General features: G+C 39.3%; 1 protein-coding gene across 2 annotated transcripts in view; it reads right to left on the minus strand.

Moving 5' to 3' along the window:
• Positions 1-561: 561 nt before the first annotated feature.
• The window catches only part of MROH8 (maestro heat like repeat family member 8), a 73515-nt gene continuing 56660 nt past the window's right edge, over positions 562-17416 (minus strand). For both annotated transcript variants that reach the window (XM_079128179.1, XM_079128178.1), the window contains 10 exons: positions 16248-16385; positions 15854-15968; positions 15382-15522; positions 13886-14050; positions 13025-13180; positions 10716-10838; positions 9043-9142; positions 8722-8787; positions 4151-4308; positions 562-841 (listed from right to left, as the gene is read on the minus strand). In XM_079128179.1, the coding sequence (XP_078984305.1) occupies positions 4160-4308; positions 8722-8787; positions 9043-9142; positions 10716-10838; positions 13025-13180; positions 13886-14050; positions 15382-15522; positions 15854-15968; positions 16248-16385 (1153 nt within the window). In that variant the 3' untranslated portion in view covers positions 562-841; positions 4151-4159. The remainder of the gene's footprint in view (positions 842-4150; positions 4309-8721; positions 8788-9042; positions 9143-10715; positions 10839-13024; positions 13181-13885; positions 14051-15381; positions 15523-15853; positions 15969-16247; positions 16386-17416) is intronic.

Genomic DNA, 17416 nt, shown 5'->3' on the forward strand with positions numbered 1-17416 from the left:
CATGGCTCCTATCAGACCAGGAAAAAAAAAAAAAATCCCTTCATTAGGCCATGCATTATTAATCATTTACATCTAACCAGTTCATCACATCTCCTGAGAGGGTCAGGAAAAGGTGCAAGAATTTGGGAAAAGGAAGGTGGGGAGCTGGAAGAGGCAGAGAGATTCAACAATTTTACAATTTTATCTAATGTGGTTTTACTTGCTCTGGCTAGTCCCTGAGTCTTCCCTTCTCCAACCCTACTTTTTATATGCATGGTAGTTTTTAAAAATTATTTTTTAGATGTTGATAAACCTTTATTTTATTCATTTATTATAAATAAATGGTGGTGCTGAGAATCGAACCCAGTGCCTCACACATGCTAGCCAAGTGCTCTACCACGGAGCCACCACTCCAGGCTGTACTTGGTAGTTTAAAATACAATATGAGGGGAAAATATTTTTTAAGGAATAGATGTTTCAGTATAAGGGGAAAAAGCAAAACAACATAAAAAGTGAGAACCTAAAAATAATAAAGACAGATGGATCAGTAATAGATGACGAACAATACATTTTAATAGTGTATCATAAAGATTAAACCAAAATGACATTCTATTATATTGAACTTTTATTTCAACATAACAAAATAAATGTCCAGAAATTTTCGTTTTGTATATTTTTTAAAAATCCATAAAACCATAAACCTGTCTTTGAGCAGCCTTATATAAAAATAATTCAGCTCTTCAGATTAAACAGAATCAATAATAATAATAATACAATTATTATTAGGTACTTCTCAGGCCTTCCCAATTGCTGAGGTAGTTCAGTAAAGAGTAGTCCTCTGTCTCTTAATGGATGCTTCTCTCTGTAAATTTTAACATAATAAAGTATAAATAAAGTACAATAAGCACTGTTGTACTTCCTACTCCCTGTTGGTGGTATTACTCAGAAAATAAAAATATACTTGGAGAGAAAGGGTAGCATAAATATGAGCAAAGAGAAAGGATTTATTTGATCTCTCACATCCCTAGAGATTAAAACTGTCATCTTAAACTCAGTCTCTGAAAGGACACGCTCCTTTTGTTTTGGATTTGAAAAAGGAAATTCTTCCTTCATTTTTAAATAAATAAATCAAAAGACAATATATTGCTGTCACTAGCGGTCTGTTTCTCCTGTGAGACTAGAATAGTTCAAGAAAACCAAGGATCCAGAAAATGTTAAGAAATAACCACCACTTTTGCTCTAATTCCACTTTTTTATTTTTTAAAGTATAGGATGTATATTCCATCCAATTAAAAAATAAAATAAGGTACACTAGCTTTTAGGTAAAAAGTATTCAACCTTCGCATTTGATGACTTTGATACTACTACTTTACAATATTTGATTACATGAGTTTTTTTGGACCATGAGCTCAGCAATTGAGATTAGTTCTAGAGCAGATCTGCATTTATTCCTGTTCAAGGGAAAGGACAGATTGAAGAAAAGTGGAGGAGACCAGTCAAGGATGGGAGCTTTGGAGACAGACTACTTGGATTTGGATCCTGGCTTTGCCATTTATTAGTTGTGTGACCTTGGGCAAGTCACTTTCATGTTTGGTTCCACAGCTTCTCCATCTGCAAAATGGAGATAATAATAGATGAAGAGGTTACACGGATGAAAAGAGCTAATCATATAAACTACTTAGAGTTAAGCTCATTATAAGCACTCAATAAAATGTTATTAATTTTTATTGGATAATTCAGAAAATGGACTAGTTCAAAAGTGGAGAATTGGTTACATGTAACGAGATCAAGGAGATTATGGCAAGGGGTGCATGGACTGAAATGTACTCTCAGCATCGGCATTTATCATCTAGTGACCACCCTCAAGGTGTACTCCTGGCTCTGCTTCAGGGTGTGGAGAGTGGTGACAGAGGATGGGAGAGCAGTGACTGAGACTGGAGGTCTGATGACCTCATGACTGTGGCATGCCTGGTGCCTGGGAATGTACATGTTGTGCAAGGGCACAGGATGCCTAGCTGCTGCGACAATACCCTGCATGAGGAGGCTCTGTGCAAGAGTCCTGTCAGCTCTGACCTTGATCTCAGGCACACAGCTCCCAGGAAGGAAGGAATTCTTATGCTAGACAACCACAGTGTTTCACCAGCTCTGCTTCTTCAGTTCCTGCCTGTTTTATAGTAACTGTTAACAATGGACTTTCTTGAGAGCTACACAAAGCTCCTAACATTGCACTTTGCAATGGGTTGCAACTGAGGAAAAGCTACATAGTTGTCCTAGTTTCTGTAACTTTCCTGAATACAAAGAATAATGCTTGGATAGTTTTTAACCTGATGAGACATATATAAATAAAGATTGCTGGTTTAACTCTTCAGATCTGCAGCTCCATCAGAGAGCAGAGCTCCACCTGATCCCAGCTTCATCTTCAAAATCTGTGTTTGTGATTCTTCATTTTCCAATCCCCCTTTGCCCCTCCCCAGAACCAAGAGTTTGGCCGTGCTGGTTGTGGCATGAGGGTGAAGATTTAATCCATCAAAAGCAAGTAGGGTTTGCATTTTAGCTCGAAGCACCTGCTGGCCCCACATACGAAGACCGGGCAGAGATCCCCTTTGAAGCCCCACTTGGCCCACTGTAACATCCCTTAAAACTAATCTAACTCACTATGAATCTTGGAGAAATTTGTTCCTCAATATACCCTGGCAGAGGGATGGGGTGGAAGGTGGTGGATAGGGTGAACAAGGATCCATGCTGCTCACTATACAACCAAACCAATGCAGTTCACTACTGGGTGTGTCTCTTCATCTGCCAATCGTTCCATTTCCTTTCCTTCTTCCATACCACCTCCAAGAGGCCTCCCTTTGCCCTATACAGGTCAGCTCTGGCTCCTAGGTTATGTTCCTCAACCAAACAATAGCCTGGGAATTAGACCAACAGTGACCCTTTCTAATTAGTTCAGTGTGCCCCTTAGGGATTTCCCACCCTTCCACACATGGCTTATGAAGGTATTCACCAAACATAAACTAATCGTTTTCTTAGAAAATTTCTGCTTATAAGAAAATGTTCTCCACCTATGCTTTTAGAAGGCAGTAGGTACTCAACAGCAATAGTTTCTATCCTAGAGCTATTTGAGATTCTGACAGCAGTTATAGGAGAGGAAATAAGGAAATAGGAAAAAGAGGGAGGAAAGGAGTGAAATTGGGATAGGTTTAGCATTATATCTTTCAGAAATTTTTTATTGCTTGAAGTTTTTGTTTTGTCCTGTTTTTTTTGGGGGGGGGGCTCTGGGGGTTTAAACTCAACCATGCTCTGCCACAGAGCTACATCCCCAGTCCTTTTAATGGTGATCCTCCTGCCTTAGTCTTTGGAGTAGTGGGAATTACAGGTGTTCACTACCACACCTAGCCTGCTTGAAGGATTTTAAGAGAAAGAAAGGAAGGAGAAAAGCCATAGGGATTTAATAAAAATAAATTATTAAATATGAAACCACAAAAGTGGACTGGTATTTTAGTCTTAAGATTGACAATTAAGTAGCCTTGACAAAAGAGCCAACAACACTGACATTGCAACATTTAATTGTTTCGTACTGGGGACTGAATCTAGGCTCTCATGCATGCTCGCTCATGCATGCACTCTTGCATTGAGCTATACCCCAAACCCTGGAATCTCTATTTTTAATTTTTAATTTTTTTGTACTGGGGATTGAAACCAGAAGCGTTTAACCACTGAGTCACATCCCCAGACCTTTTTATATTTTATTTAGAGACAGGATCTCACTGAGTTTCTTAGGGCCTTACTAAGTTGCTGAGGCTGGCCTTGAACTTGCCATCCATCTGCATCAGGCTCCCAAGTTGCTGGGATGACAGGTGTGTGCACCACTGTGCCCAGCTGGAATCTCTTTGTTGACATGGTTCTAGACACCTGTTTATCAAGACTGGAAGTTTATGGATGTTCTGGCATGCCTTAAAAACTCATTATGTTTTTCACTGTTATCTGAAAATTTAAATCAAGACTGCATAATTTAAATTAGGACTGCATATTCTAATTACTTAAAGGTTTTGACAGAAAAAAAAAATATGCCAGAGGTAATTAAATAGGTGGAAGTGGCTGAAGTTTGGAAAAATGGTGTGGCGGGTAGGCGTTAGTTGCTTGAAGAGCATCTGAAAGGGTTGGCTTTTACCTTGCATTTCTAGGTAGGGAGACAGCCCATGAGCTTCCTCAACCAGCAAACTGTTGGCTCAGGTTCTGGCTCAGTCGTTACCTTCTGGACTCGGAACAAAGCCTGGGAGGTGATGATGCGCAGAGAAGGCTCAGGGTCCTGCAGCATCTCTCTCAGATCTAAATGGCAAGAAAACCAAGGTTGGACCTAAAAGTCCTTTGAGGTCTCTGGAAAGGAGCTCTGCTCAAGATATAACAGCCTCTGTGTCCAGAGGCCAACTTTTTATAAGACTGTCTGAAAGTGTAAACATTGATGAATGGATTCCAGTTTAGATCTACAAAACCTACTGGTTCTGAGTTGCTCCAAAGTGTACTCCTACAATAATCACATCATAAGTAGTCCACCCAAAGTCAATTCATCTGCCCCTTCCAAACCATGTCTAATGTCACCCTCTAGGCTGCTGTGTCCTAAATGTAACTTAAATCATTATTCCCTTCTCTCTCTGTCTAGCTTTCTCTCTCTCTCTAGCTTTCTCTCTCTCTCTCTCATGGTGCCAGGGATTGAACCAAGGGCCTGGTGTCCTTTTTGAATATTTTCTTAAATTTTTATTTTTTTATACTTTTTTATTGCAAAAGAAATACACGCTCATTGTGTAGAAAATTTAGACAATATATGTGAGCACTAAAAGAAAATAAATGTTATCCATAATCCTATCACCTACAGCTAACCACTACTACTTGAGTATTTATCTCTCTGGTCTTTTTTCTAGGCATTATTTATAGATGTATGTTCTTATTCTTTGTTCAAATGAAACCATATGATCCTGTAATTGATTCTTATTTAAAGATCTCTAATCATTATTTGAGTCATTTAAAAATTCTTGTTTAATATGTTCATGGCTATATATGATTCTACAATGTGAGCATGCTATGATTTATTTTCTAGTCTAGAATGTTTCTCATTTGTTATTCTAAATAACAATGAAATGAGGGCTGGGGTTGTAGCTCAGTGGTAGAGCCCTTGCCTACCGTATGGAGGCACTGGGTTCGATTCTCAACACCACATATAAATAAATAAAATAAAGGTCCATTGACAACTAAAAGAATATTAAAAATTTTTTTAAAAATAACAATAAAATGAACATTCCTGTAATTATTTATTTTCATAAGTTAATGTCCTAGAACTAAGACTGATAAATCAAAGTATCTGCTTATTTTAAAGGATTTTGATATATACTCTCAAACTTCTCTTTAAAAAAGTTGAACAATTTATGTTCATATAAGTATAGTGTACAATATCAGTGCCTTTTAATACATCAATGTTGAGAATTACTGACAGAAAAGCACATACGGGCATCTCTTTTTATTTTACAAACTTCTGATTACTACTATTATTAAATATTTTTTATGTATTGGGCATTTGTAATTCCTCTGTGAACTGCTTATTCATTTTGTTTGCTGCTTTGGTGAAGGCACAGATTTGTTTTAAGGATATTAACTCTTCATCATATTAGAAGTTTTTACTTTCATATTGTTATTTGATTTTCAGTTTTGTCTGTTTCTTTTTTTTTTTTTTTTTTTCAAAGTCAGTTTTAAAATTTTTTATGTAGCCAGGTACAGTGGAGCATTATCTGTACTCCCAGAGACTTGGGAGATTGAGGCAGGAGGATAAAGTTCAAGGTCAGCCCCAGCAACTCAGGGAAACTCTGTCTCAAAATAAAAAAAAAAAATAGAAAGGGCTGGGGCTGTAGCTCTGTTGTAGCAAGTCCCTGGGTTTAATCCTCAGTATAGCAAACAAACAAAAAATATGTAGACAAATATAACCTTCCATTTTGTGGATCTGTCTTTCATATCTACTTAGAAAAACCTCTCATTCTCTTTTTTATTTTTAACAGTACTGAGGACTGAACCCAAGGGTGATCCACGACTGAACTACCTCTCCAGTCCTTTTAATTTTTATTTTGAAATTGCCCAGGCTGGCCTAGAACTTGTGATTCTCCTGCTCAGCTTCCAAGTCACTGGCATACATGTGTACCACTGTGGGTGTATTTCACTGTGCCCACAGACTCCTTATTAAGATCTAATTCTCCAAGTTCTCAAAAATGCTAAGTCCTAGCCTGGTGCAGTGGCACATGCCTATAATCCCAGAGGCTTGGGAGGTTGAGGCAGAGGACTGCAGGTTTTTTTTTTTTTTTTTTTAATATATATATATTTAGATGTTATAGACCTTTATTTTATTCTTTTATTTATATGTGGTGCTGAGAATTGAACCCAGTGCTTCACACATGCTAGGCAAGTACTCTACCACTGAGCCACAACCCCAGCCTGGAATACAGGTTTGAAGCCAGTCTCAGCAACGTAGCCAGACTACTGGCAACCTAGTAAGACCCTGGCTCAAAATAAAAAATAAAAAGGAGTAGGCATGTGGTTCAGTGGTTAAGTGCCCTTGGGTTCAATCCCTGGTACCAAAAAAAAAAAAAAAAAAAAAGCTAAGTCCTCTTTATGGTTTGGAGCTTTTATGTCTTAAGTAGCATTTTAGCCTTTAAGTTTGTCATGTATATTTCCAAAGTGGAATATTTCACCTGTCTTTAGTTTCTTAAAGATTTTGCACTTAGGGCTAGGGTTATAGCTCAGTGGTAGAGTGTTGCCTAGCACATGTGAGACACTGGCTTCGATCCTTAGCACCTCATAAAAATAAATAATAAATAAAGCTATTGTGTCTATCTACAACTAAATATTTTTTGCACTTAGATCTGTGTCTACATGTTTGAAAGAATAAAGAGCAAGTTGGAGAATATCATGTATGTGAAATAAACCAACCCCAAAAAACCAAAGGTCGTATGTTTTCTCTGATAAGTGGATAATGATACATAACGGGGGCAGGGAGTGGGTAAGGGAAGAATAGAGGAATGTTGGATTGTGTGGAGTGAAGTGAGGGGTGAGGAGGGGGCAGAGGGGAGGGAAGACAATGGAATGAGATAAACATCATTACCCTATGTAGATGTATGATTACACAGTGTGACTCTACATTGTGTACAACCAGAGAAATGAAAAGTTGTACCCCATTTGTGTACGATAAATCAAAATATAAAAATAAAAAAGAATAAAGAGCAGACATCAATTTTTAATCTAAAGAATTGAAACTTTAATTTGTCATAAATCAGTTTAAATTGATATTTAAATTGATGTTGTTTTTTTCTGTTTAATTTAGCTTTAAAATTAAAAAATGGTGAATGACCTAAGTTTATTTCTAAAAGACTATCAGAATACCCTATTTTTTTCCTTTGTTCTATTTTTTTGAGATGGGGTCTTGCTATGTTGCCCAGGCTGGTCTTGATCTTATAGGCTTGGAGTCTCTTGCCTCAGCCTCCTGAGTAGCTGGGATGACAGGTTAAGCCATCACGTCCTGCCAAATACCCTATTCCTAAAGCAGATAAGCCCCAATGAGGGAAGAAGGAGTGTGTGGGGTTAGTCCATTAGGCTAAGCCACATGAGATTGCTGATATTAGACTCTTTTTGACCTAGAATTTGATGATTTCTTTGATTTATCCTATTATATATGTATATAACTTTATAGACATACACTAAAGCTCCTATATAATTGACTTTTGAATGGAAAAGGAACTTTGGTTCCCCAATGTTTCAGATTAGAAATAATTTCCTTTTAACGGTTAGAATCAGCCATGTAGAATTCTATCCCATAGAATATCTGCATGGTTTGGTCCTTTCTTCCTTCTTTCTGATATCTATGAAGAAATGGGAAACCTTAGAGAAGAGTGGCATGATTATTTTTAAATAGACTAGCCTCTAGCTGCTTTAAAATATAAACATATATATATAAACATAGACTCTCTCGTAAGTTGCTGAGGGTCTCATTAAATTGTAGAGGCTGGCCTCAAACTTGTGATCTTTCTGCCTCAGCTTCCTAAGTTGCTAGGATCACAGGTATGTGCCACCTCATTTGGCAACTTACATGTTTTTATTTTAAAAGAGTGAATTGTTCAGGATTTTAATTTGGTTTTTAAGAAAATAATTCTGGATTGTGAGACTTAGCATTTCTGGGCATTTTCCTATGTAGAACTACTTCTTAAGTGGAAATAAATAATTCTTGGAGTACTAACCCTGCAGAGCAGTACAATTACAGAAAATTTTCATTCACTGAAAATTCCAAAAACATTTGCAGACAGTTGCCTTATATGACTATAAAACATCTCTGTTGCCAAGTCCTACACCTTACAGGATGACTGCTTGTAGAAAAGAGAGCTGCAGTCATCTCTGGTATTTGTGAGGTATCACATCAATTTACAAAGATTGTATTTCTAGGGTATGTCTTATTTCCTGGCAGAACAATTTAGGAACTGGCCCAAGATGTTTATTAAAGCTTGTTTCCAGATAAACAGGGTCATGTCTTTCCCTAAAGCGGGAACTGGACTGGGATGAGACTCATTCAGCTGAGGTTACCAAAGGTTTTGTCTGGATCCTTTTTCAGGATCCATGGATGACAGAGTCTGAGCTATGACTGCCCAGAGTCATGGCCTCAGATACCTTCCAAAATATGGGTATATCTCAAATCCAAGGAGTGTTATCACTTACCATGCTGTATCCAGTCAGTACCCTTTATACTGAGCTCATTTTGATCCATGTAGTTTGATAAGAGCCCTAAAGAAAGGATAAAGCCAGTGAGTTATTATCATTAAAACATCTAGGCAGCTGGCAGAACTGGCTTTTTGATAGTTAAGTAAATTCTAAAAACTGGACTTCCAACTGTCTGATATTTATATATAGATAACACAGCTCCTTTCTCCTAGAAGTATTTTCAAAGCCATCTTCAAAAAGAATGGGGATACTCAACAACACAATTTGGCAAAGTACAGGATAAAAGTGACTATAGAAATGAAAGAATTTTCTTTGTACCTACAAACAAGACTGCTGCTCTTCTGATGGGAAGTTTTGTATTCTTGGAGTACATCAGAGTTTGGGCTAGGATGTCAATTTTCCCCCTGCATTTTATTCCCTAAGTCGGGGGGAAAATAAAAGTACAAAGCAGTAAAGTAGCAGCACTGTTTTGATCAATCTCACCAGAGTTTTCAGGGTCAGGGTCTGTATCAGATACAGAGGCAGAGTACAGTAGAGCTTGATATAATTAGTGAATACTATCAGTGGACATGAAAATAGTATGCCAAAGTAACAAGCCCCTGTGCAAAGCTAAATCCTCTGAAAATCCCTTGCCCACCCCTACTCATGCTGGGTATCACCTGCAATGCCTTTAAAGCATCCTAGCTTCCCTGGACTCTGCTCTCGAAGCTCCTCCTCCTTGACCTCTTTCCTGATCACATCCCTGTCTGACCTAATGATGCTCTGAGCATTTCGCAGGTGCTCCTTTCTTGGTGCATGTTATTTTCCACTTCCAACTTCTATTCATTTCTGCAGGTTTTATCTCCTTTACTAGCTTGCAAGCTCCCAACTGCAGATTTTAAACCTTGGTTTCTCCATGGCCTGTTGCCCATTGGATATATTTTGTTTATTGGGTGAATGGATGTACCTCTCAGTGGATCCCTTACAAGGACAGGCACCTCAGAGACAGGTTGAGGACAGGAATTTGTTCTCATAGAGCTTATGATTTAACATGAACAATGTGTAGTCTCATCCATCAAGAGCACTGAAATTTCTTGCTGGAAATACTGTTATTAGTGCATTAAGCTATAGGTTTGGCTGCAGGTCAGAGAGAATCCCCAGTGGAAAGCCTGCACAAGGGTTCATGGGGGTTCCTACTCTATAAGTCTGATCAGAAGAAACCACTCTGGGTCCTATACAGGTTAGATATATGGAAGATTTCCAGGAATAGTCAGTCCTAGGGACTTTGTAGTGGAATTCACGTAGTTCTATAAACAATTTCTAGAAAACCAAGAATGGGCCTCCAGAACTTCCCTGGTCAGCCTGCCCCTATGATGAGCTCTGTTGAATCTGGGAGGTGCCATCTGGGCCCACTGCCATAGCCATCATGCACACAGCCATACTGCATGGCAGTCTTTGGGTGGGGTGCCCTAAACATGCTTTCATGGGGAATAAGATGATCTACCATATCAAGGAAAGGATTAGTGATGGCTGTAAAGGTAATATATAACTCCATTTCAATTCAGCCCATGTGGAATTTTCTGAACAATACTATCAACCTGACCTTGTAACCCCAGACCCAGATTAGCAAGCTCCCAAGGGTTCACCAGTCTAATTTGTGAGGAAGGTTGGTAAGAGGAAGTAAATTTGTGACTCAATTGGGAAAGAACTATAGAAAACAGATTCACAGTTTAAAGCATTTCATGGATTCATGGGCTGGCATAAATGTGTTGAGCAATATTTCCTGAATGCCACATTCTACCATTAAAAACCATGTCAGAAAAACTAGGTATGGGGCTGGAGTTGTGGTCCAGTGGTAAAGTGCTTGCCTAGCACATATGAGGCACTGGGTTTGATCCTCAGCACCACATAAAAATAAAGGCATTGTGTCTATTTTTGACTAAAATAAATATTAAAAATACTAGATATGTCAACATGTTGAAGAAGTGACAAAGCCATTAATTCTCACATACGAAAAATCTGCAGATTTTTCCAGCTTCAATAGGTCTGATATACAAGGGATCTTTGCAGTACACTTCTTGGGGCAGCTTCCACTTTAGGAAATGAGCACAGATCATTAAAACTCGCTTGCTCTCCTGTGAAAAAGATGATCATTGATTAGCATTTTCAAACATTTTTTAAGCTGAAGTAATCTTTCTTCAATAAAACAAAGTTTAATGTGAAAGTTGATAAGCTCAGGATTTCCCTATGTGGAGTGAGGGGAGGGATGCCAAGGAACCAGAATCCTGCTCTCCTCCTCCAACTTCCCCAGAAGTCCCTGAAGGGAGCCATAAACCCTCCAGGGTTGTGGGAAGGATGCAGAAATTACTGGTGTCAGGCGTGATACCCAGATCAGAGATTCCAGCAGGATTCCCACTTACCATGCTCTAGGACAGGGCCCCCGCCCCTATTTGCTACTCCTAAGTCATTTTTCCATCACTCTACATGGGGAAGTGTAACTCCTGACTTTGTGCCAGCTTTGGGGCATCTCTGATTTGGAAGGAACTCTCAAGTGCTGATTTAGCAAGTGGGCCTCTTCTCCAGTTCATTGCTCTCAAAATGCTGCTCAGGGACCACACAACACCTCTGATGAGTCTCCAAGCAAATATTTTATCCCAGGCCCACCAAATATTTGGGCACAAAAATTCCCTTGGGGATAGATGGGAATAAAAGTTAGTTCACTGGAGCCAGATGGCACCTTTTTATTTTCACAAATGCAACAGAGCTCATCTCAATAGTTCAAAGTAGTTCAGATACTTCGTTTGGCAATTTGTAGAAATCTAGTAAACCAAAGATATGCAGATACACCCCTCTGGGTTTATGCCCACAAAAAATTCTCACACATATACTGGAGAGATGTACAAGAATGCTTGTTGCAGTGCTATAATAATGGAAATTTGAAAAATTTCATGTCTAAATGTCCTGGAATTGAAGCAGGGGATAAACTGTAAGTTACTTATCTGATGAAATTCCATACAGCTGTGAAAATAAATTATCTAGAGCTATACAACATGGGTACATCTCATAAGTACAACATTAAACAAAAAAGCAAGATGTTGAAAGACACTGTTTTAAACCAGGAACGATATTACCTGTTTTACTTTTAGCACGGAGGTTGCTCTATGGGTGCTTATTATGATCTCTGTGCCAGTGACTCCTGACCTGATTTATGTTAGACCCCTTCCTGCTTAGTCTACCATCGGAGGAGCTTTGGAGAATGGCTAGAGGTTATTCAAGGTCTGAAGGGAAATAATCCCAGAGTCTTGGCTGCTCTAAGTCTAATTGCCAAGGGCAGGGGTACGGTATCAATACCTCCAGAGAGTGTTCAAGTCTCCCAGGTCACACTCCCTGTTACCTGGTTAGCAAGTGCTGCTTTACTGTTTTTGAGGTCTGAAATGTTTCATGTTATGGTTATACAACTATAAACCTTCCTCACACCAAGGTGCTAAGGACTGCAATCTTCCAACTGTTTCTGAACCTGCAACCTGGACTTCCATTTCTGTAAAGGGGAGCACAGAGAGGAAGGAACCCCAGCACTCTTCCAGAGTCCTGGTGGTCTAAATTCAACTCCCTGGGATGCTGCAATGGTGGTCATGGTTAACCCCATAGACTGGATAAGAGGATGGCTTCCATGGAAAACCACAATTCTTAAGGGAAAAAACCCTTGGAAGATTTAGGGGAGGCAACAGCTTCTCCAGATTGTCAAGGCTACTCTCACTGATCCCCAACCAAGTTATTTGTCTCAATAATGAGGCAGTTCTTGGAATGAAAGAAGAAAGATGATAGAATGTTATTGTTGTCATTAAAAAAAAAAAAAGTCTGTTGATTTGGGCATTGTGTTTAGGGCTTGGTGCTAGGCTGAAAATTGGGGTGAGGCTACAGTGAGGGTTAATACACCATTCTTACCCATGAAGGGCCACAGTTTACTACACAAATAGGAGTAAAAGTTTTCACACAATTCACTTAGGTAAAATAATTGAAATGTACCACTGCATCAGTGAAAATGGAGAACAAAGATGCTACTACAAAGTCCCTGCCCTCAGAAGAGATGAGTCCTGGGCTGGGGTTGTGGCTCAGTGGTAATGTGTCCACCTAGCACGTGTAAGGCACTGGGTTCGACCCTCAGCACCACATAAAAATAAATAAATAAATGAAAATAAAGGCATTGTGTCCATCTACAACTAAAAATATTTTTTTAAAAAAAGATATGAGTCCTTTTTTACAGAGTTGGCTGTGAATTTAGAGTTATTTGGGGCTAAAAGAAGTTGACGGCAGGCATTACCTCAGCTATTGCATCATTTTCATCCTGAGAATACAGAAGAAGTGGGACCAAGCTGTCCAGGACCTGGTTCTCCACACCCTTTTTATCTGTGTGCTTTACGGACTTTATGGAGGCTCCAAAGAGAGTCATGGAGAAAAGATGAACATCAGGTCTCACCTATGAAGGGAGCAGCCACAGGAATACAACTTGATAAACATGTTCATGCTCAGCTTATAAGAACTGCAGGTGGGTTGAAATGTCAGTCTTAACAGGGGCTGTTTAGCTATGTGCAGCTGAAGGCAATACATGTGGATGAAGTCAGACCTGATATTTGCCTTCTGTCTTGTCCTCTCACTCCACAATGGGAACTGGGCACATTCCTACCTGTTGTCAGAGTTTATGTCTGATACTGGCATTAACCATTCACACAAGCTGTTTTACTAACATTCAAAATCCCAACCATGGCATGTTTTACTGTTCCAAGGATGCTAGTCAATGTGCTCTGTGTGTTTCTTTTGGGAAATATGTTGGAATTTGAGACAAAGACATTAGTATAGTCCATCATCTTGACCCAGTCCTGTTATTCCTTGAAAGCAAATACAATGTTTTCTCCTATACAAACTCTTTCTCCATCCCACAAAGCAAGGTAATACCTTGGCAAGCTTCTATGTTTCAAATTTTTTTTAAATCTAAAAAATTAACATTAATTCCAACTCTACCAACATCATGGGTTGCCTGGAAGGGTCCTGAGAGATTTGAAAAGTGCTCTGAAAGTAAAAAGTTCTATATAAACTAGAACATACCTATTACTATCCCAGTTTCTACTTTGTTATGCCAACTACCCTCCCCCTAGGGAAAGTCCCTCCTCTCTTATTGTCTTACATCACCAAATAAGGAAAATATGGTCCTCATCATGGCAGTCAGTGTAGTAAAATCCATTGTCCTGACGAGTTGCAGGAGAACCTGAATGGCTAGCAAAACAATCTTTTCATCGGTTTCACACAAGCTGTCTAAGATGCACGGCAACAGGCTCTTGATGTCTTCCCTCTGTGTGTCCAAAGGGAGAACATCACCACCTCTGCTGGTGACATGCCATCTGGTACTGAAGGGAGAGGGCTGTCACCTTCACTCAGTACTCAGGCAAAGGGAGCATGATGGCCCTATCTCACTACGAGCAGGCCTGATATGCAGAGGAGGTGGTGGAGCTGTTGTGAAGTGGGGCTTGGTGGGGGAGGTCCAGAGACATGGCCCTGGCCTTTTGAGAGCTCTCCTAACACTGCCAGAAAGTGGAATGTTAGCTCAGGGCAGTGTGGAAAGTATCTAAACAGAATATTAAAGACTCTTTGGCAGGAATTCAGCAGAATTTTATTGAGGTCCTTTCTATTTTGAATTGTGATTCTGCTTTTCTGATATTCCTAAAAGGAAGTAGTCTCAGTTTTAAAATATATATATTTAAAAAGTAAGTTGAATAAAACAATAAACATTAATGCATCTAATCAATCAGAATAAGCCTTATTAACATTTGTCATTTTTGCTTTAGATATATACTTTTTTTAAAATTCTTTAAAAAATTTTTTTTAATTGTAGATGGGCACAATACCTTTATTTTACTTATTTATTTTTTGTGGTGCTGAGGATTGAAACCAGTGCCTCACACATGCTAGGCAAGCACTCTACCACTGAGCCCCAATCCCGGCCCCTAATTCTTTTTTTTTTTTAATATACATATTTTCTAGTTGTAGGTGGACACAATACCTTTTTACTTTATTTTTACATGGTGCTGAGAATTGAACCCAGGGCTTCTCGCGTCCTAGGTGAGTATACTACCACTGAGCCACAACCCCAGCTCACATATGTTTTGAAATAAAAGAAACAGAACTTGAGTGACAAAATTAGTCTCCTGGGTTACTCATGTCTTCTGAGTGAGGCCTACTTTTCTAGGGAGGCCTATGGGAAATGAGATCTCTTCCAACATGAATGTCAGTGATCTGTCTTAGATGACAGGCGTCTTGAAGCACATCAAAGGCCTATCCCATTATTCCACAGGGCAACACGATACAAGGCATAAGGGACACCTGAATGTTGTCCAGGGTGTGATAATAATGAGTACACTTCCGCACAAACTGCAGGTTTCAAATATTATGAATACATGTGACTTTGACTTTAAAACATTTATCTGATTTTCTAATAGTCAGTACTAGACTACTTCCTAAATACAAAATTCAAATGGTAAAAAAGGTTGTATAGGAAGAAAGACCTTCACCCACTCATGTCTCCAGGCTTCCCAATTTTCCTCTTAAGTTGTTTTCAGTTCCTTGCGTATGTTTTGGGGGTATTCTATTTATGACTTAACAATCAGTGATTTGGGCCCCTCCTACCATCTCCTGATATCTGATGAGATTGCACAGTCCCTTCAAGGCAAGAATTTTAAAGGTGTCATTTTCATGATTCAGCCAGTCCTTCAAGCGGGCAGTGGAATATGTACTTGGCAGTCTTCTGGCCACAGGACTCTGGAGTAGCTGAAAAAAAACCTCAAAATCAGCCAAATAAATGATCTTGAAGCCCTTTTTAATGAAAAGAGTACCTTCCCACCAACTCCAAAATATGTTTCACTTGGAAATCTCTTCGATACAGCACACACACTACAGGGTGATGCTTATGTTACAGATACATGAGATATACCCAATAATGAAAGTGTGGAGACATATTTCAATGTGTTTGAATCTGAAAATGTTTCTATTGCATGCATGAAATGGACCCCCACCTGCTACTTTGGTGGCTATAGCCTAGGAAGGTAGGCACTGCTGCTTTATGGGCTTCATGAACCCAGCACCAGGGAATGAGTCTTACCTCCACAAAGAAGCCTGCAGATGTGAGTTTGTGCTTATCGTTCCCTCGGTTTAGAAAAGGCACTAACAGGTACATGACCTTATGTGCAAGGAGTTGATTTCTTTCCAGCAATGCACTGCAAACCACAACATCAACAGAATGACCCTCAGACATGCTCCCACACAGAGGGCGTTTTCTCAGGGTGGGACCCTCTGAACTTGCTGCCTAGCTCAGGAATATAGGAGGCTATGGCAGGGCCGGGATCTCTAAAAAATATGCCAGGCAGTCTGGATATTGCCCAGACTTATGAGCAGGTTGTCCAGCTTTAGTTGCTATGGTAACTAAAGGGAACACAAGAGCTAAAGCAATGCTGATTTAGAGCAGGCTGTGTGTATGCGAGACAAGGGAGTCATACTTGGCAAGGAGTGATATTCCCTGAAGATGGCAATCTTTTTCTTCCAGAAGAGTCCATCCTTTATTCTTTTCCATGATGTTGAATTCCTGCCAGCACAATGTTCTGAGGAGGAGAGTCTTTGTAGCCTGCACTGCGAAGCTAAGTCAAAAACAAAGCAGTGACTAGAACAGGTCCTACTAGTTCATAAGCACACAGTCACTCTGCTCTCACTGGGGAGGATTAGACCTGGAGAATGCTGGACCCTAATTCTTCCTCTGCTAGATTGCTAAGAGACTCTTAATGCTCTAACAACTTGAAGGCGCTTCAAACAAATTCTCTAGAGTAGAGAAAGGGGCCCAGGGGAAGGGAGGATGGAAGGGAGAGGTACTAGGGAATGAAGTTGACCAAAACATGTTATCTGCATGTATAAATGTTATAATTATGTATAATTATAATGCACCAATAAAAATAGAAGAAAAATAGATACACTAAAAGATAATCCTTTTTATTTACTTATTTTTAATTTTTTTAAAGTTGTCAATGGAGCTTTTATTTATTTAATTATTTATATGTGGTGCTGAGGATCAAACCCAGGGCCTCACACATGCCAAACAAATGTTCTACCACTGAGCCACAACTCCAGCCCCAAAAGATAATTCTTGCATAAGAAATCTAACTAGGTTTTGTTTCCTAGGAGTTCGGAAGAAAATCTATGATAAAACAAATGAACTGGGATGCTAAAAAAATCTTTATTGAGATAAAATTTACACTCTATAACATTTATCCTCACTGCTTTTAGAAAAAACTACTCATTGAACTGGTATCCTGGCCTGGGCATCAGAGAATCTCAAAGCCGGAAGGGTCCTCAGAGACCACCTTGCCTGACACCACATACAGACAAGGAAGCTGAGGCACAGAAGAACAGATCTGCTCTGGGTTAAGTGGATGAATGAGAACAAGAACTTGGGTCAACTGACTCTTAGGTGATATTATATATTTCACATTATGGCACATTCTCTGAAAGAAATTCTTGTCCCATAGTAACACTAAGAAATTTCTACTGAGACCCTGAAGGGGAACTAAAACTATCTATGCAATATGGCAGAAATGAAAAATCATTTTGCTGGATCAGTACAGGTTTGGAGATAAGTTCAAACTGTTGTGCTTGTCTCTGTTTCTACTTGATTTAT

The sequence above is a fragment of the Sciurus vulgaris genome, assembly GCF_902686455.1.
Source record: "Sciurus vulgaris genome assembly, chromosome: 2".
Classification (NCBI taxonomy): Eukaryota; Metazoa; Chordata; class Mammalia; order Rodentia; family Sciuridae; genus Sciurus; species Sciurus vulgaris.